The following is a 20,330-nucleotide window of genomic DNA, read 5'->3' on the forward strand; positions in this document are numbered from 1 at the left end:
CAAATACATTTGGGAAACGGTAAGCCTCTCTTGGAAATCACCAAATGAGAAGCAAATAAGCCTAACTCACTTTAACTCTGTGTTTCCTAATTGTATCTGACCAAGATCCCCACTTCCGAAGGCTTTCCTTACTGTCCCGGAGGCACACGCGGGAACCACGTGGCTGAACCCCGAGGCCCGGAGTCCATCCTCAAGAGCAGCCTCTCTTACGACCCGACCCGCCATTTGCTAAGCGTGGGCAGCAGAGTCTGATGGGACACCTCGGACAACGCGTAGACTGATCCTTTTATAAACATCAAGGCAGCTGAGTGGGACAGAGAGCCCCGTTATCTCTGCGGAGAGGTGTACCCAGGGCAGTGTCAAGGCCAGGACGAAGATCCCACTCAAGAGACAAAACGCAGTCTGTTCCATCTGACAAACAGGCAATCACGGCCCCAGAGTTCACTACATCTTCCAGAGCACATGGCACACGCACTCGCCTCAGTCATAAAGAAATCTCAATTAAGCACCCACGGAATGCCTGGCTTCAGGTTACACAACTTCCTGCTGCCCCCTCCAAGGGAAACAGTGGCCAAAAGTACCCTGAACGAGTCAACTTCTTTCATTGGGTTATTAACCAGAAGTCAATTAAAGGTTAGGGAATGTCTACCCAAAAAAATGATGACTTTGGTTTTGGAACTATCAATCCGATTTCGTTCTGACGATAATTTCCTAACTGCGTCTGCTGTCTGTTATGCAAACTCCCAGCTCACAGTAATAAAATTACGTCATCAGGCAGCTCGTCTGAGGAGAACGTACGGTAATGTGCAAGGCACTCTGAGAAACCTGAAGGTGAAAAAGAGGTATCTCTTCAAAGGCGTATAATCTAATAAGGGGCCAGGCCGAGCACCAGAGGGACAAAGGTATACTCACCCTCCTCTCTGCAGCACCCGGTGGGGTCCCTGGTAGGACACCGTGAGCAACAAGTCACCTGTGTCAACAAATGTGCTATTTACCCTGAAAATGTTTACCTGTAGACACAACGACAAATGCCATGCCGCCGAACATCTAGTCAAACACCGTCCAGCCAAACAGGGCTTCTTACTGTAACTTACGGAGTTGATAAAGGATTTTCAAAAAAAAAAAAACAAACAAACAAAACCTACACCATTGTGAATTAAGAACAGATCCATTTTAATACACACATTCTCACTTCTGTTAATGCAACACGGATTTCTACCCCAACACGCGGCAGCCTCCGACAAGACGGTTAAGCTGAACTGGTTATTCTTCAGGAGTACAGTGCACCTTGTCCTCAAAGAGTTTTATCAACCTGCCCATTTTCAAAGAGCCCCGTGGGGCTGCTCAGCACGGTGGCGTTCCACTGAAATTTCCTATTTGGGAAATGGCAACACAGACTAGGACCTTCCCGAGTCTACTGGCTGCTTGCATTCACATCACAGCTCGGCTGGGAGAGCAGCAGAGACTGAATAATAAGTAGAACTCCTCCAAACACAGCTGGGTGAGACAGCTTCATTTTTAGAAAGTAAAGCGAATCATGAAAACCTCCCTAATGGTGTGATTTGCTCCAGGGTTCTTTTGATACCTAAGAAGGGAAATATTAATCCTTGTGCACAGCGCTCTTATTTTCAGCCTTACAGACTTTTCTTCTCCAGCCATCGTTCTGTAGCGAGGCCATTTATTGTACTTGCTGCAGAATCGAAAGCAAGAAGATGTCTTTCATAATTGAGGTGCTGATAGCCTTCTCATTTCCTGCCAAATGGATCAGACCACACTCTTAACCCTAGAGAAAGAAACATGAATCAAAACAGGATTCGCTTTTAAACTTCCTACCACTTCCCTCAACGGCAAACAAGCGAAATGACATCAGAATTGAGTCGTGCAACTCCCACATAGTTTGAGACAGTGCGGGTAAGCTGCCAGAGTCCTGGAAAGTGACGGCTGGGAGGCCATGGCCGCCATGACAGATTTCAAAATGGCTCAGACATGGCCGCACAACAGGAAGCGACGTATCTGGCCTAGTTAACAAAACTAAACAAAAAATAAAAAAAAAAGAACGCTGCCACAGATTACAAGAGTTTTAGTTAAGAAACTGGAAACTTCTCATTCTCACTCAACTTGGATCATCTGAACGTAACTAACTAGTCAGCCACAAAGGGAGCTTTTGAGCCTCTGTATAAAGCAGAATTCTGTATCAATTAAAACAGTTCACAAGCAAACAGCCTTTTCCCGTGAGGCTAGTGTTTAACTAGGTGCTTGGAAATAAGCCTGCAGAACAGCTATTCACACTTGGTATTCAATCGCACACTTGTGAGGTTTTCATGCCTACTTATCAAATGCAAAAGAGGGAACGTGCAAACTTACAAAAAACATTCTGGGGTGAAATATCAAAATGAAGTCTTGGGGTGCACCCATAGAACAGCCACGGGTGTGCAAGGAACAGCACAATCACCATCTAGCACCCCCCCCCCCCCACAGCGGTACAAATGAGATTTTGCTTTGATTTTTAAGTTTACCTGGTGGCTGTACATCTTCTTGAACGATACCGGCTCGATTTATGGCTTGCTCTTTCTCTAAAAAACACAGAAGAAAAACTGCTCTTTAGAAAGGCTGGGGCGGGGGGGGGGGGGGGGGATGGTGAGGGGCCCTGGGTGGCTCAGTCGGTTAAGTGTCTGACTCTTGATTTTGACTCAGGCCATGATCTCACACACAGTTCATGAGTTTGAGCCCCGAGTCAGGCTCTGTGCTGACAGGGTGGAGACTGCTAGGGATACTCTGTCTCCCTCTCTCTGCCCCTCCCCTGCTCACATTTGCTCTCTCTCTCTCTCTCAAAAATAAATAGAAAGAAAGAAAGAAAGAAAGAAAGAAAGAAAGAAAGAAAGAAAGAAAGAAAGAAAGAAAGAAAGAAAGAGAGGGAGGGAAAGGTAGGTAGGTAGATGTGGGTGGACCATGGTGGTAGAAATCTTTCTATTTATATGGGACAATGACATGCAGGGGACAATTCAGAAACAATATACATGAGTGCTACCAAATTCAGAGACCCCAGAACTCACAGCTTTTACATGATGGAAGTTCAATCCTATAGAGCAGAAAGACTGGCTATTTTCAATAAAGGAAAAGAGAGCCATACTTCAAAAAAAAAAAAGCTCCCAACTAACAGCTTTTCTCGGTGATCTCAGCATTTTGGAAAGGCAACAAAACAACAGAAAAAGAACAATTCTGAAAGAGCTAGTGGGTGGGATATTATGAGGGGAAGGCTGCTGAATTGAAGGAACAAGTACAATTAACAAGAAAACGATGTAGTTTCTATGTCTCAAATGCGCTCTGCCGAAGGACTAGACCCAGAGCTAAATATGCTATGTTTTTGATAGGAAATAGAGCAGAAAATTAATCTTTGGGTGGGTGGCTTCGGTTTGGATAATTGAAGCTTCCCTAATTGATTGCAGGTGCTGTGCCAATTAGTAAGCGAGGTTCAGCTCCGGCAGCTTTAGCCCACCTCTTTGGAGATGCCCAACAGGCGAGGGCCAAGAGAAATTGGGCATTTTATGTCTGTGGGCTTCAAGAGCTCTGACACATCTTTCTAAGTGGTAGAGAATAAACCCAAGGTCTGTGAAAACAAAGACTTATTATTTTAAGTATCTTGACAAACAAATGGCGGCTTTTCGGGGGAAAGACTTGGAGCCAAAGGATGTTTACTACTAAATTACAGTAATTAAACGCTGTAATCAGACCTTTGTTTTAATCAGGCTGACAGTGTTTCTTGAAATCCACATTCAGCTCTTATTGAATATTAGGCTGTTTTCTTTATTCTGGCCTCTGGATTCTCATAAAGTTACAAGAAGCACGAAGGTACAAGGAACGGGGATTTGCCAAATCGCATATCCATTGAACCTGCTTCTCCAGTGATGTGACAGAAAGTCAATCCTAAGTGACCTACCTGATAGTTTTATCAATGTTAAGTTTTGCTTTGGCAAATAAAATACTGGCCAACAGGGATCATGTGCATCTTGATATCTAATTCTAAGGGAGACGGGGGGGGGGGGGGGGGGGGGGGGGGGGGGGGGGGGGGGGGGGAGGGGGGGGGACGGAGCATAATGAAGGCCATTACAGACAACGGCCCAATGGTTTCCCCGGGCCTCTCTGAAAAGTAGCAGGTAAGTGGCAACCAAGACCCTCTGGACCAAGATAGGCCAAAGGGCGGACAACGGAGCCTCTCAAGTGTCAGGTTTTCTAAAATAACTACAACACAAAAGGCGATCTCACTTCCTAAGACATTAAACTCCTGTAGGGTTGAGCCCTACCGTATTGTCAACATGTAAGTTCTCGAAGTACGGATGTGTCTCAAAGACGCTCTTAGAAAATGCCAACTAGTAAAAGACGACACTGTCATCTGGGCCAGGAACAAAAACAGATACAACTGTCCACACCTAAAAGGTCCATTTGCCAGTATTATGAAAGAGGTGGCTCTTAAAAAAAAAAAAAAAAAAAAAAAAAAATCAACTGCCGGAAAGCTTTCTAGCCACAGATTTAAGAAAATCAGACATCCTGCTGTACTGAACACATTCTCCAAGAGGCAGGTACCGCGAGGCCGAAGACACTGGCAGACGGCCAAGCACCAAAGGAAGTTGACTTTTGGTAACAAGGACAGAATGTCTAATTGTGTCCTAATCTCTTACAATGCAATGGAGAACCAAGTGAAGAGAGCGGAATCCCTGTCTTCACACCTTCTTGCTAATTGCTAATGAGGTTGGAGAGAGGCTAAGGATTTATTTAAAATAGACCATAATCTCTTTATAATCCTTGTCCTTATGCAACCACCTCGTTTTTTTTTTGGCTTGGACAGGCAATTTAAACCGATTTGCTGAACTAGTTCCTACCAAGTGATAACCGGTATTAGCATCCTATCTACATCCCCTGGTTTTCTTTAATCCATTAATGTTTTATAAATACTCTCAAGCCAAAGCAGTCTTATATAAATTCATGATATGACACAAAGACACTATAAAATCTGTGAATGTGGAATATGCTAAAAGGAAAACAAACTGGTCCCTCAGGAGTTAGAAGTCCACGTTGCTGAAGTTGCCGCTAAGTTTCTATTTTGCCACCATTAAGAGAAACGGCAAGGGTCTATGAACCTCAGGAAAAGGGCAATGCAGAAGTCAGGACTTTAACCACGTGAACAAATCAGGATAAGCTAATTACTGACTTTTCAGTAGAGAGCATGTTTCTATCAGGAGTGAAATGATTAAGACGCAAATATGTAATACTGGGCCTGGAGCTTTGCAACGTCAGTCAGAAAAGTCCTCACTCTAGTGTCTCAGCAAGCCCGACTCTGCCCCCTGGTGCTAAGGCAGTGGTTTGATTTGTAGTTTTAATTGAGGATCATTATCTCCAGTCAAAGGGCCAAGCATTATTATGAAAACTGGTAATGCATGTGGACAGGCTGATTATCGTATTGTAGTGACAGAATCCACCTAATGATTTTTAAGTCTTTGAAAGTGAAACATGTATCTTTCTATTGAATGGCCACACTGTGAAACAGCTCCACTCTGTGACTTGTTACTTTAACATTCACAAGGAAGCAACAAAGGAAGAGTGTTCCCAAGCACCCCCTGATAAGGGTCAAGGGTGCCCGAGGGATGGGCCAGCAGCTAGAAGCTGAAAAGCAGGTGCAGAAGAGGACCTGGGAGCCGTGCCCGATGAGAAAACAGCCTCAGGACGCCGCCTCCCTGTCTCCCCTTGGCAACAGACGGTTAAAACTAAACGCAACTCGAAACCTGAAGTAATCGGACAAATGGCAACATTTGAATATGGACCGTATATGAGATAGTAGCATTGTGTCAACATTAAATTTCCTGGCCTGGATAACTGCATTGTGGTTATGTAAGAGAATGCCCTTGTTCTTAGGAAATACATGCGGAACAATGTCCTGAAACTTACTCTCAAAGGGTTCAGCAAAACAATACTAATAATTATATGTAGATGCAATTATGTGTGTGTATGTATGTATGCACGAATGTATAGATCTGTAATATAATATATGGGGCGAGGGGGGAGCAAATGCGGCTAAATGTTAACTGGCAAATCTAGGTGATGAAGATACAGGGATTTATCATACTATTCTTAGGTCTTTTCTGTTGGTTGGAATGTTTTTTTTTTTTAATAACTAAAATATTCAACTGCAAAACAAGTTTTTAGGAAGTCCTTACACCTCCTTATGACTGGGCCATTACGATGACTTCAAAGTATCTTTTTTTTAAAATAGCAAATAAAAAATTTAAAAATTACGTTTTCAGTGTTTGCATTCTGCACTCCAGCTGCCTGTGGGGTACTCCGGGCCTGGATGTGCTCTGGTGCCCCACTGAACTAGTGGCGGAGGGGACCAAGTGGTCACGAGCTCACGGCTTGTAGTTCGAGCCCCACGTCGGGCTCTCCACTGTCAGTGCAGAGCCTGCTTTGGATCCTCTGTCCCCTCTCTCTCCCTGTCCTTCCCCGACTCATGCACGCTCTCTCTCTCTTACTCTCTCGCTCAAAAACTAGATAAACTTAAAAAAAAAAAAAAAATTGGTCATGGTGGCAAGTGTGAACCAGAGGCTGAGGGGGACTAAATGGCCGCTGGAAAGACTGACTCCTCCCAACACTATAAACACTTTTATTTCCTCACCAGACAGTCTGGTTGAACCCAGGGAGCTTTGTAATGCCGGTTGGAAAATAAGACCTTAGTCTGTCTGCACTGCATTTGACTCTATGGTGAGGGAAATAAAAAGCGTATTCCAGGGGCGCCTGGGTGGCTCAGTTGGTTAAGCGTCCGACTTTGCTCAGGTCATGATCTCACAGTTCGTGAGTTCGAGCCCCACGTCGGGCTCTGTGCTGACAGCTCGGAGCCTGGACGCTGCTTTGGATTCTGTGTCTCCCTCTCTCTCTCTGACCCTTCCCCACTTGCACTCTGTCTCTCTCTCTCTCTCTCTCTCTCTCTCTCTCTCTCAAAAATAAATAAACATAAAAAAAAATTTTTTTTAAAGTGTATTCTAGTACCTGGCATATCATGGGGAAAATGCCCTTCTGAGGTAAGAATTATTTCTGGAACAAGTGATTACTTACAACCCTGTTCCGACTCTACACAACATACTTCAGGTGGGGCAGAAGGTACAGCAATACAAGATCCGGCCGGGTGGTAGGGCAGTGAGGTCTCACAGCAATTCCGTAACCTTTCCCTCTGCTGGGAAGCACTCTTTTCTGTCTTAAAGGCACGTGAAACAGGCATCATTAAGCGGCAGCCACGGTCAGAGAGTCAGAGTCTAGAGTCCATCCAGCAATCAATGTGCCAAGTGACCTTGGACAAGTCACCTAAATGAGGAGACTGAGCACAGGGTTTCTGGCAGAACTCTACGATTTTATGCGTCTGCACATCTAATTAAAGTTAAAAACGAACAGGATCACAGAAAACGATCCTATTCTGTCTCATTTCACAGGCGAGTATAAAGTGCATGTTACTTTTAAAAGGCCACGTTCAGGATCACGGTCTAGCTCTAGGACGCAAAGCCGATGAGGCCCTAGCTACAGCAGCTGTACTCTCCCCGAAACGTGGGCTCCTCGAGTAAACCACGCCGTGCCAGCAGGCTGAGAGCTAAAAAGCATCATCTGGGACTCCCTCCGGAAGCACAACAGAACCGGCCCCGTACTTCTGCTTTGAGATCGCTGACTGCCAACGCCAATGCCGACTCCCCAGTGCTCATTTCGTACTGAAGTGTCACGTGTAGCACTGACCCTGTAATCCGTGTGACACTCAGCAAAGTCCGGCTGAGTCAGTGGAAGAGCTGCAGACCACGCTGAATGTCAACATGAAACCCAACAAGGCGGTCTTGTGGGAGTGGGTTGCCGGCTTTGAAAGCCTGGGCGATCGCCTTGACTTTATTTTATCTAAGCAGCCTTCCTCTTCTTTTCTGCTGCCTCGAGGCTCATTCCAGTAGCTTACGGGGTGGGGTCTCTGCCCACCCAGGCTGGCCACCACTGGTCAGGCTGGCCCAGCTGAAGGGCCGGCACTGACTCGATACTCGGGCCCTCCGTGGTGCGGGCTCTTCCCTTGCCAGCCACTGGCCCCGCTTCTCAAGGACTGGATGTGTGGCCTACCTTGCCCTGACCTTCCAAGAACTGCGCTGCCCTTCCCCTCCGTCTGCCCAGAGTCCTGGGGAATATAAATGGAGGAAAGGTGGTCAGAAGAGGAAGACCCACCAAGAGAGGCTAAGAAGGAGTGGCTGAAAGGCAGGAGCGAAAGAGCAAAGGCAAGACGACTGGCAGAGGGGGTGGTCACAGAAGCTCAGGAAAGGCAGTGTTTGAAGAGCGAGCGAGTCTGGCTGCGGGCGGTGCCTCTCACTCACCGATGACCGGACTTGCCGCGTTACAAAGAGGGCAGAAGTCATCACCCAGAAGTGCCCACAACTTCCCAACAACAAACCTATATTTCGCTGCATCCATACCTGCCCTCCCTCCTGAGCCGGTGCAAGGGGTGTCCTGCCTTCGGTCCAAGGCTCTCTCCTCCATCTGATCTCAAGACCCCCTACCACCTGTCACTCTACGGATTACCTTCATCTTTCTTTGATCAGAGACCTCACCTCTCGGCTGTCCCATCTCTCCCTGAAACAAAACTCTCCCTAGACCCCCTGACCTGCTGCAAATACAGCGTTCTCCTCGCTGTGCGAACATCTTTAGTCAATTTAACACACTATTCGCTCTTCCGTCCGCTGCAGCCTGCTGTCTGACGACTACCAAACCACAGAGAGCATCCTCAACAAGAAGCCCTACGGCCTTCACCTTCTTTTTCAGAAATCTAATGAGGATTTTCACTTCTTCTCTTTCTGCCTCCGGGAAGCCTGACCCTGCTGACCATCCCCCTTCTCATGAAGAGTTAGTTGTCTTCTCGGGACTTGTGACCCCACAGCCTCTGCTGGTTTCAATCCTCTTGCTCTGACCGTTCCTTCTCAGTCTCCTTTGAAGGCTCTCTTTCTTCTGACCACTCGCTCTGCAAATACCGTGTTCACCACGCCGGGTGTCAACCGTGTTCACGCAACGCCGTGCGCTGTCCTAGGCCAGCTCATCTCTTTCAGTCCCTCAGTGCCGCCTGGAAGCCCTTACCTACAGTGACTCTGACTCCCAGCCGGTACTGATCCACTACCCCATCCAGCTCCGGCCCCGGGCCAGTGCCTCAGTTCAGACTAGCACACCCCGCTGCCTGCGGGGAGTCTCCAAGAGCACATCCACACCCCCAAAACTCAATACGTCCAAAACTGAGCTCGCTCATCCTCTCCCCAAACCAATTCCTTCTCATGTTTCTTAGTTAACGACCCACCATCTCCTCAGCTGCCGGGGCCTGGGAATTAAGTGTCATTCTCCTTCGTCTCCTCCCTCACCCTGCAGAGTTTACTTCTTAGGCACAGCCCCCAAATTCAGTACTTGTCTCCGGTCCCACACCACTCCTCTGATTCAGGCTACAGTCACCTCCCCTTACTCTCAGAACAGCTTTCCTGTAAAAGGCCTTCTTGTTTCCAGCCTTGACCCGGAGTGACAGTGAAATCTGGTCACCTCACCCTCCTGATTAAAATACTTCCATGAGCTTCGCTGGCTAGACGCTGGGGACAGCAGAGGGCTGTGGAACTATTTTAATCCAGCAAGCAAAGATGATCAAATTCAAGGAACAAATGGCATGGAGACAGGCTTTCCAACAGCCACGGGGAAAACCGGAGTTCTAGACATGTGCTGACAAACAAGAATGAATCTTCCCGGTTGCAAATGCTCATGAAAGAAATATTATCAGGTGGACCTCAGGATGAAGAAAACTGACACTGGAAAAGAGTGAGATGTAGGGCTCGGTGAGTGAAGCATGTGGGCAAGGAGAAACAATCCGCGACTGTACAAAACTCTGAAAGTCCTAAGTGCCTGGGGAGTAGTAATAACACATGGCAGGCCGGGCGTGTGGGACAGGGAGAGGCGTTCTAAGGTCTTTGTATATTTCATAGGAGGATAAAGATATTGACTAACTTTAAAGTTTAATCACAAAAGAATGTAAAACTTTCAAAAGAATAGAAGAGGAGAAAATAAAGAAAACTCAAAGGCAGAAAATAAGAGAGTTTTAAGAGAAAATAAAGGAGTTATAGAAAAAGAAGAATAAATAGAAAACACAACATAAAGAAGGCAAACAAACATAAATACATCAGTAAACATAAATGAAGATGAGCTCAGTCTAACAGTTAAAAGGGGTTATCAGACTGAATTTAAAATTCCAGTTTAGGCTGGTTATGAGATTTAAAGACAAACAGAGGCTGAAGATAACAGGATATATATGCCAGGAAAACACTAACCAAAACAATGCTGGTAACTATAATATTGGCCAAATACAGCTGGTGAGGAATAGCAGGGATAAAGAGGTCCCTTTACGTAATGATACTTGGAAAAAAAGTCTCCAGAGTATTCTATATTGTGTGCACCTAATAAAATGGCCTCAAGATACCTAAGTCACAGAATTAAAAAGCTTGATCTGTAATCGACACACACAGAACTCCATAAACAACGAGATGACATCCTCACTTAAAGCACACAGGGCACATTGGCAAAAACTGACCTGTATTAAGCCACAAAGCAAATCGTGACTAATATCAAAGAATCAAAATCATACAGTCCTTGTTCTTTAACCACAAATGCAAATCAAGTAGAAATCAGCCACAAAAGAGCAACCAGAAAGACTACTGGGGCTGCTGGGTACAGAAGGAGTAGTAGTTGGGGCCCCGAGGAGGGAGGGAGACCAGCTCAGAGTCCAAGGAGAGGGCGAGGGAAGTGGGTTGGATGAGGGTGGGAACACGGAGGTGGAGAGAAGTCTCTGCCCGTCTTGTGCAGTCATGTACACCCGGCACCTGACACAGTACCCAGTACACGGTAAGTGCTAAAATCCATGTTATAAAAAATGCAAAAGGAGCTAACTGAATGCGAGTTCAAGGTGCTGAAATGAGTTGCAACTCCATCCTCACACCAGATGCGCCAGGTTCCCACGGCCCGGTCACCGACACCTCACCTTCCTGGGCCCCAGTTTACTGCCCGGTCAGCCAGCCCTGCTTAAATCTCCTTGTCTCATATCCCTGCCCTGTGGCTCCTTATTTTTTCAACATTTTTATGGGATACCTACTATAATACTATACTAGGTGTTTCCACACCTGTTATCTCATCTAATACATCCCCAAACCTGTAAACTCAGTCCTGTTAACTCCAGTGCTCCAGAGGAAGACACGGGCTGGGCTCTGGGAGGTTAAGTAACTTACGTTAAGATTCTCATCTAGTAAGGGATTTAGACCCTCACCTGCCTTCCTCCCCCGACAAACCCCCCACCCCCCCCCCCCCCCCCCCCCCCCGCCGAGACAGTATGGTGGTGGGTCGACTAAGTGCACTGGTTCCAACCCCAGTTCTGACTCATCTGCTCTGGGTCCTTGCGCAAGTCACTTAACTGTCCCATACCACACACTGTCCACATACAAAATGGGAGTGATGTTCACACAGCAGCTGCAACACATGGAAACTAGATGGGTTAATATGTATGAAGTGCTTGGAAGAGAGGCGGACAGATACTAAATTTTCAATAAATACTAGCTGTCTCGTATTATTTACTTGTTTAAAGAATCAACTAGGACTTTTAGAGAAGAGTTGGCCACATTAATTAAAATTGAACCAGAAAAGTGGGCAGGCGTAGACTGCTTTCCAGTTAAAATGCAGATATTGTAGCCACGCTCTCTCAACGTTCGCCTACAAGGCCTGATTTTCTGTCTCAAGCACCTCAGACAAACATAGATTCTAGGGTATCCCTATGAGGCGGTGTTGGGTTACATGGCACAAACTCACACCTTTTGAATCTGATGTAGATGAGCATTTCTCAACCTCTGCACCATGCACATTTGGGGCGGGGCAATTCTCTGTCACGGGGCCCTGTCCTGTGCACTGCAGAAAGTTGAGCAGCATCTCTGGCCTCTATCCACTAGATGCCAGTAGCTCCCTCACACCACCCCACTCCACCCCCAGTTGTGACAAGCACAAATGTCTCCGGAAAGAACCAAATGTCCCCTGGGGGACAAAACCATCCCCAGCTGAGAGCCACTGCTTTAGTCTTCCTAACTGAAACTTTCCTAGTGGGCTCCATCGCAGGACCCCTTGTCCCACGCTCGATGCCCTAATAAAACAGGCCGGGGCAGACATCCAGGCAGGAAGGATGATGGAACGAGATTATGCAGGGCTTCACACAGCCCTGTGTTTACCCCGACGCAGGGTGCCTGGACACAGGCTGGAAGGCAGAATGCACAGAGGCCATTTCAATCCTGCCTGATGAAAAGAAGCTACAAGGAAATGGGAGTGCGTACTTAAAAACGCTCTGCCTCCAGAAACCAAATGTTGTAGCATTTGTAATGGGCAGAGCATTTACACGGAGCTTTTGCCTTCAAATCGCCAAGCTTTCAGCCTCCGCTAATATTCTCCAGGGGCAGGGTTGGCCTTCTTCCATCTTCAAGATGATTCAGGTTTCCTGGAGAACAAAATGAGCCTCTAATGCCTAATATTTTCTCTCTGACAGATGGTTTCAGATGTATCAAAGTGCTAATCCTTGCTGAGGTATAGGTCTCAAGGAAGGAGAGTTTGGCTTTTAGAATGATAGAACTTGAATGATTAAGGAGGAAAATTACTCCCAGGATATTCACCATTGTCATGTGAGCAACCCGCTTAAAATGAAGGAAGACAGCAGAATCTGAAAAAAGATTTGAGGAAAAAAAAGAGAGGAAAAATTCAAAAACCCAGGTTAAGGGTTTAGGTTCGAAACATTTCCGTTCAAAGGCATCTCTGGGAGTGGAAATGAAGTGCAATAAAAACACCTTCAAGCTCACGATGATTAGGGTTCCATCTGCCTCCCTCCAATATCACCATTCCCAGTTTCCGTGTGCGGGAGAAGCCCTGGTGACACAGGCCAGGACTGGAATATCTGCCTTGCAACATACTAGCTATGTGACCTTGGGCCTGTTATACAACCTCTCGGAGCCTCAGTTTTCCCACCTGTAAAACGGGCTTTAATACCTACCTCAAAGTGAGGCTGTGGACATTAAAAAGATCCAATGTGTGCCTAATGTGACACACAGTAAGCGTTCAGCGAACGTTACCTGTGCGCGTGAACTAGTATTTGGTGTCAACCTACTATGTGCAGACTGCTTTCGTTACCACTTTGGAGTCTCAGTGGAGGCTAAACGGTTTTGTTTTAGATATTACAAACAGTCATTTATAGAGGAGGATGCAGAGTATGAGAGATTAGGTCACTTGTCCACGGTCACAGAGCCGCACACGGCAGGATTCGAACCCGGGCCTGCCTCACTCCCGAGCCAAGCTCTCTCCACCGCCCCAGGAACAGGTGCGGGCTGGGGGGGGGGGGGGGGGAGGGGGGTTGTTACTGAGACCAGGCCGCCGCGCGGGGTCACGGGTCACTCACGGTACTCCTCCAGCCGCATTAGGGGCCGGAAGTAGATAGGGTAGAAGGCGGCGCCGATCAGGGAGATGAAGCCGCCGAAGATGAGCGCGGTGCGCAGGTTCCGGGACATGGCGCCGGGCGGGGGACCACCCCGTCCCGCTGAGAGCCCCGCACGCAGGGTGTCCGCGCTCGCGGCGCCCTGACCGTGACCCCGCTCGGAAGAGGCGGAACGATTTTTTCGCTTCCGGGCCTTGGAGGCGGGGCTAGGGTGAGGGGCGGGGTGCAGTAGGACAGAGGTGGGGCTAGGGGGCGGGACCCCAGTGCCTGGGTGGGGCCAGCCCGGGGCGGGGCCTCGGAGTCGCGCACCCAGTCAGGGGCGCTCCTTCCAAGGGGTGAGCGGAGTTTTTGCATGGCTGGGTCCTGTGGGCCCTGTTCTGGCCGCCCCTGCCCCTCAGCCGCTCTACCCACCATTCTCCTGACCTCCTTTATCACCCCCTCCTTTACCAGTCACGCTTTCTCATTGTCACCACCCCTTAATTTGATTTTAGTGACTTTCTGTGTCGAGCTGCGTGCTCTCTGTGGCTCCCTCGTTTAATTCTCATTATCAGGAGGCCCATTTTGCAGGTGAGGGACACCCGTCTTGGGCGTGCGGCTTTGGACAAGTCAGTTGACCTGCTTGAGGGCGGTTTGAAGGATTCAGACACAAAGGGGCAATACACCTGCCCCAGGACGGCCTGCAGGGGGCTTCTAAACCGGACCCACAGGGGCTTCTGCACCAAGACTCGTGGGGGAGGAGTGCTGTTTCAATGACCGAGCTACAAGTAGATGTTTTCTGACCCCGTTTTTCCATCCCCCTTCTCTCTCTCTGTTCCCCTGGCTGAATGTCAGGGTTATGAATGAGGATGGGGAGTAAATAGGATCAGTGCAAGGCAGAGAGCCAGCGACCAGTCCCACTGATGGGACCTTGGGGCTCTGTCTTGCGGCTTGCGGTGGGAGCCACTAAGGATCGACGTTCTCCTCCCCTTCCTATGATCGCCATCCTTCATCCTTCTGGGTGGGCTGTGGGGGCATATGAGCTACCCAGGGGTATTGAACAGCTGAGACGAAGGTCCCTTGGGCCTTCACTCAAGCCCTCATAAATAAGGATGCTACCAGCAGCTGGGGAGCAAGAGGATATTCATTCTGACCCCAGCAGTATTATTTAGTCCAGAAAAGATCTACGATCTTTCAGAAACGGTGCGGAGAGCACCGGTTTCCTCTCTTGTCTAGTTTTGTACTTGAATCAAGCTACTTCTACCTCTGTGGTTCCGGAGGCATATAAATCAGGTGTTCGATCTGTCAGCAGATTTATGGACTATCTGCCATGCCCCAAACACCAGGCAAAGTGCTACGAGGGACACAAGGATGAGTAAGACGTGACCCTTGCTCTCCGGAATCCTGCCACGTGGGTGAAGAGACAGGACATATACATAAAGAGATAACTAATGACCCGACGCAGCTTGTTGCCAATGAGTGATAGCATCCTGCGGGCTGCAGGAGTTCTGTAGAGGAAGACAGATGACCGTGGGTGAGGCCGCGGCTCCTCCCAGGCTTGCAAGAGCTTGTTAGGGTGAGGACAGAGACTTCACAGCAGAGAGAGGAGCTGGGATGCATGCTTGCTATCACGTGATATAAAAGCCCAGGTGTAGTGCACCTTTGTCATTTTAGCAATTCAGCATCCACTTATCATTCTGTTAATAGCACTGGAATATCTTTTGGCAAAACACTCCTCTCCCATTCCCAATCCATGAGGTACAGGAGGGCGTTTCCTCTGTCCCCCACTCCAATTATTTTTTTCCAGCTCTGAGAGTTAAGCATATAACCAAGCCTGACCCGGCTTCCACACCACAGAGATTGACTGGGACAGGACGGAGGCCTGATCATCCAATGTAGTTGCATCCTCCTGGCTACATGACCCAAGCTGAGCCAACCATAGTCTATCCCAGCTTCTAAAAATCTGGATTTGAACTTGGGATTCGATGTGGAACCACTGGGCACCACCATTCAGAGACTGAGAATGAGGATAGTACAGCACAAAGAGAGCTGGGAGATAGAGAGAAATCAGGTGCTGACATTACATTTGAGCCCCTGGAGCCAGCTGCGCCTGAAAAGGACACGCCCTTGGACTTCTTAGTAACGTGAGCCAATGAAGTTCCCTCTTCCCTAAAGCCAGTTTGAGGTTTTTTTGTTTGTTTGTTTTGTTTTTATTTTTTTTTAACGTTTACTTATTTTTTGAGAGATAGAGACAGAGTGTAAGTGGGGTAGGGGTAGAGAGAGAGGGAGTCACAGTATCCCAAGCAGGCTCCAGGCTCTGAGCAGTCAACACAGAGCCAGACGCGGGGCTCGAACCCACAAACTGCGAGATCATGACCTGAGATGAGGTCAGACACTTAACTGACTGAGCCACCCAGGCCCCTGTTGTTTTGTTTTTTAACAACGGAAGGCATTCCAGATGAATTCACCACGAGTGTGATGTTATTTGCTTAACAATTCCAGGAGCTGCAAGTCAAGGATTACCCTATTTTGTAGACCAGAGACCTGTCTTAGGGTCACACACCATTAGTTGAGCCAGAACCGGGGTTTAGTTTTCATGATTCCTAATCTGACAGGCTCCTCTGTGAGACCTCTCGGTCTCCATGAGGAAGCCGAGCGGGGTGGCTGGGCGAGCCCCACCCACAGAGCCTCTGAAAGCCATATGGAGGGTGCCAGGATGTCCTCATGGGGTACCAGCCGTGCCTCCAAGGCAGAGGTGGGCTAATGTGGGACAGACGAGCCGTCCCCCACTCCAGGGTGATGTGGCAAAGTAACGTGGCCCCGTTTCTCCGTCCCCTCATGCTGATCTAAAGGTTTTGGTCCGACCCAGCAGCCAGCCTACAATCTCCAAATACAGTAATCATCATATTAGCATCATCATACCAAAAATTAGTTACTTATCACTTGCCTGCCGCTGACTGCTACCAAATATAGGTTCGTCTCTTTGGTCCCGGTGTTCTTCCCATTTCTGCGAACCCCACTGACTTACAGATTCAATCAGAGACTTATTGTGTGCCTATTCCAGCAAAGCACTGCACCAGTTGATTGGGAACACAAAAAGAAAGCATCAGCATTTGTGTATTTGACAAAGGTTTACTGAGCCAAGCACTGTGTGCCAGGCACATTTCAAATGCTGGTGGATGCAGCCAGCAGTGAATTAACAAGACAGTCTGTTGTCCTCATGGCATCTATAGTCTGCTAGAGGGATAAGATGCGGCAGTGGATAGTAATTGCTTTTTGGTCACTCAGCCTTCCCTAATAATAGCTCCTGATTCTCCATTTGCATAGGGAAAGGCTGGGATACAGCAAGAATGACTAGCTCAATAGCCGCTAAAGTAGAGCCAGGATTCGAATCCAGTCTGGCTGGCTCCAGAGACCTGCAATTATCACCAATCTACACTGCCTTGCAAAGTCAGTGAGTTCATATTGTCTGAATGCGGGTACAATTCCAACCTGGTCCAGTTGTCCCTTTTCTCCCAGAAATAAGAATCATGAGGATGGTGACACGGGGACAGACGGCACTGTCGCAGTGGATTTCTCCTTCCATTGCTAAATGTTCCGATGAGATTATGTCCCACTCGCCTGTAGTCCTGCAAATTCCCGTATTCCCCCCTTGCAGTCTGATTCTTGGTTCTTCATTACATTCTACAGGCCACCCATGTATTTCCAGTAAACTCCCTTTGGACCTCAGTCCACTCAGAGTCTGTTTCGGTTGCATATCACCGGAAGCCCTAATCGATAAAGAAATTCCCGCAATGACCTCCAACGCATGGCAGAGACAAAGGGCCTGGGGCTTCCTAGCTGCGCTCCTGTTTGCAAAAGCCAAAGGAAATTTGGATCTGGGGGAAGATATTTGTGCAAAGGGGGAGAGAGCTCAAGGATAGAAGGAGGCAGGATGCCAGTCAGATATGTCAGGAGTCCTAGGGTGCATATTTTCATCTCAATCACTGAGAAAAAAAAAATTGGTTTGGGCTCCTATCTGGCACTTTCTCCTTCTTCCCTTGGATGTGAAGATTGAATGCTTGCAGGGAGCAGACCACCAGGGGTGTCTCACACGGGGTTCAGACAGACATCAAAGTTAATCCGCTCTCTGATCTAAGCAAAATGGTGATGAGGGTTTCCTGGGACAGCAGCTTCACTAATTGTGGTGCTGCAGCCCAGCTGATGTATTTTTAGAATATTGTGGATTTTCATAAAGCATCATTGCTTTCTGCGGGAAAACAGTCAGACTAGAAGCTTGGGGTTTGGAATAGGGTGGGATCTAATGCAGGATCCTTTGCACCTGAACTTGTAAGGATAAGAGCCTAAGCAGGGGCAACACTTCCCTGGTTTTATCAGGCGCTGCGGCTCTCTGAGTGCCCGCTCATCTGTATAAATATTTTCGATTTAGATCATTTGTCAAGTTTTTCTTCTTTGTCCTTTACATCTAAGAGAGCTCCCCAAATATCTGTCTTGGCTTACCTCTTGCCACAGGATGCACCCCACAGTTTTAACTAATAAATACCTTCATGACTTTGCAGGGGCCAGGGGCAGGCAGCCCCAAGACGGGCCACTTGGGCCTGAACATGGAGTTAAAAGCGATCAGGGGTGGCTGCCTGGGCTGGCTCAGTCTGTAAGCATGCAAGTCTTGATCTCAGGGTTGTGGGTTCGAGCCTCACTTTGGGTATAGAGATTGCTTAAAAATAAAATCTGAAGAAAACAAATTTAAAAAAAAGCATTCCAGGGTGTCTGGGTGGCTCAGTCAGTTAAGTGTCTGACTTCGGCTCAGGTCATGAGCTCGCGGTTCATGAGTTCAAGCCCCCCACATCGGGCTCTCTGCTGTCAGCGTGGAACCTGCCTCGGATCCTCTGCCTCCCTCTCTCTCTGCCTCTCCCCCACTTGTGCTCTATCTCTCTCTCTCAAAAATAAATAAACAGTACAAACAAAAAAAAAGCGTTAAAAACCTAGTAGATTCAGGAAAGTTTTTTACCTCCCCCCTCAACTGCCTGCCGGTCCCAAGAAGAGGGCCATTAACAGAGATTCCTCTTTACCTGAGAAACTGATCTGCATGACAGTTCACCTTTGTTTTCCAAAGATCTCCTCTCTTCCTGCTAATGGTCCGCCTCTGTCTAAGTCAGACCCCTACCCCTCTCCTTAGCTCCTACCTGTCGCATTGCCTCACTGCCTTTGGGATTTCCGTGCCTGTGTGGACTCCCCGTAACTACGCTACTAAATATGATTTCCTCCTGTTAATCTGTCACGTGTCAATTTGAGTCTTAGTCCAGCTAGAAGGACCTTGAAAGGCAGAGTTAAATTCTTCCTCCCCAGTAACTTCCGGAGCTAGTGTCTAGGCCAGCCTTTCAGCTGAACTCCAGCCTCATGTGGCTGGGCAACATTCTCAGGTTCAGGACCTACTTGCTTCTGCTCCCAGCTTCTACTCACCACTGCTGGCTTGGTTAGAGGCATTATCAGCTACACACACACACACACACACACACACACACACACCCCGGCCCTGGCCATGGCTTCCTAACTTGCTCACAGGTGCCATCCCCTTGCGTCACCAAACTGTCTCGCTCATGGAATACCCAAAGCTGTCTTCTGAAAACATAGATCCGGTTCATCACTGCTCTTCTCAGAAGACTTCGGCGTCTCCCTAAAGTATGAATTACTCAGCCTGGACCTCAGGTTTTGGCCAACAGGTCATTAACGGCCACTGCTGCATCCATGTGCCCTCGGCTGAGTGAAATAGTAGTTCTCTATGCCTAGGCTGCTACGCTCTGCGCCTGTGGCCATTAGCTGATCGAGCCAGCACGGGATATGGTCTAGAACACAGTTAAAGGTCCAGAATCTCAGCCTAAGTGGGGAATGGGCTGACCCCATGAGATTCTCTGCCTCTGGAATTTCAGCTGGAAAGTCGGAGAGAGTAGGGAGGTTGGCAGAGAGAGGAGAAGTTGGACAGATGCACAAGAGGCAGTAGCAGCATGGGGGAGCTGTGAGTAAGTCATGGTGATGAATCAGCAGAAGCTGAGAGAGCTGGGCTTGGTGAGTAGAAGGGGAGAGAATTGCCTGGGAATTGCAGGAAGCAGAGAACGATGGAAGAAAATTAAAATGAAGAGCCACAAATCCCTGCTGCTGAGAAGTAACAAGTTACCTTAAGCCCTAATGTTGCCTGGGATCCATTTCCTCATTCACTGTTTTCTACCATTTTTCGTTGAGCATCTAGTATCTGCCAGACTGTATTCCAAGCATTAGACAAAGTCTTTGCCCTCATTGATAAAAACAAAAAGACAAAAAAAAAAAAACGAAGACAATCTCATAGATACAGAGAACAGATTAGTGGTTTCCAGAGGTGGGTGGTTAGGAGTGAGCAAAATGGGTGAAGGGGGACTTCCAGTTATAAAATAAATAAGTCATGGGGATGTAATGTACATAATGTACAGCATGGCAACTATAGTTAAGAATACTGTAGTTGCATATTTGAAAGTTGCTAAGAGAGTAAACCTTAAAATTTCTCATCACAAGAAAAAAAATTGTCACTATGCATGGTGGTGGATGTTCACTAGACATACCGTGGTGATCATTTCATACGATATACAACTATTGAGTAATTATGTTGTACACCTGAAACAAATGTAATGTTGCATATCAATTGTACCTCAATAAAAATAGATTTAAAAAAGACATGGGACGATTTGGCAACTTTTTTTTTTTTTTTTTTTTTTACAAAACTAAACATACGCTTACCGTACAATCCAGCAATCACACTCCTTGGTATTTACTCAAAAAAAGCTGAAGA

The 20,330-nt window shown here is 47.6% G+C and overlaps 1 protein-coding gene across 1 annotated transcript; it reads right to left on the reverse strand.

The window, feature by feature from the left end:
- Positions 1 to 1,149: 1,149 nt before the first annotated feature.
- Positions 1,150 to 13,688, reverse strand: SMIM20 (small integral membrane protein 20). The gene is made up of 3 exons (XM_030314089.1): positions 13,502 to 13,688; positions 2,517 to 2,573; positions 1,150 to 1,783 (listed from the first exon to the last, which is right to left on the reverse strand). Exons 1-3 carry the CDS (start codon positions 13,608 to 13,610, stop codon positions 1,746 to 1,748), a joined length of 204 nt encoding a protein of 67 aa, XP_030169949.1. The 5' UTR covers positions 13,611 to 13,688; the 3' UTR covers positions 1,150 to 1,745.
- Positions 13,689 to 20,330: the final 6,642 nt, after the last annotated feature.

Source organism: Lynx canadensis, chromosome B1 (genome assembly GCF_007474595.2).
Source record: "Lynx canadensis isolate LIC74 chromosome B1, mLynCan4.pri.v2, whole genome shotgun sequence".
NCBI lineage: Eukaryota > Metazoa > Chordata > Mammalia > Carnivora > Felidae > Lynx > Lynx canadensis.

Bases quoted from the DNA above. Each gene is read 5' to 3' on its own strand.
- SMIM20 (XM_030314089.1), bottom strand. From the start codon at position 13,610: ATGTCCCGGAACCTGCGCACCGCGCTCATCTTCGGCGGCTTCATCTCC. The intron at 2,574-13,501 runs GTGAGTGACCCG...TGTGTTTTTTAG, and splicing joins AATGCGGCTGGAGGAGTACC to AGAAAGAGCAAGCCATAAAT. The intron at 1,784-2,516 runs GTAAACTTAAAA...TTCTTTCTCTAG, and splicing joins AGAAGATGTACAGCCACCAG to GGTTAAGAGTGTGGTCTGAT.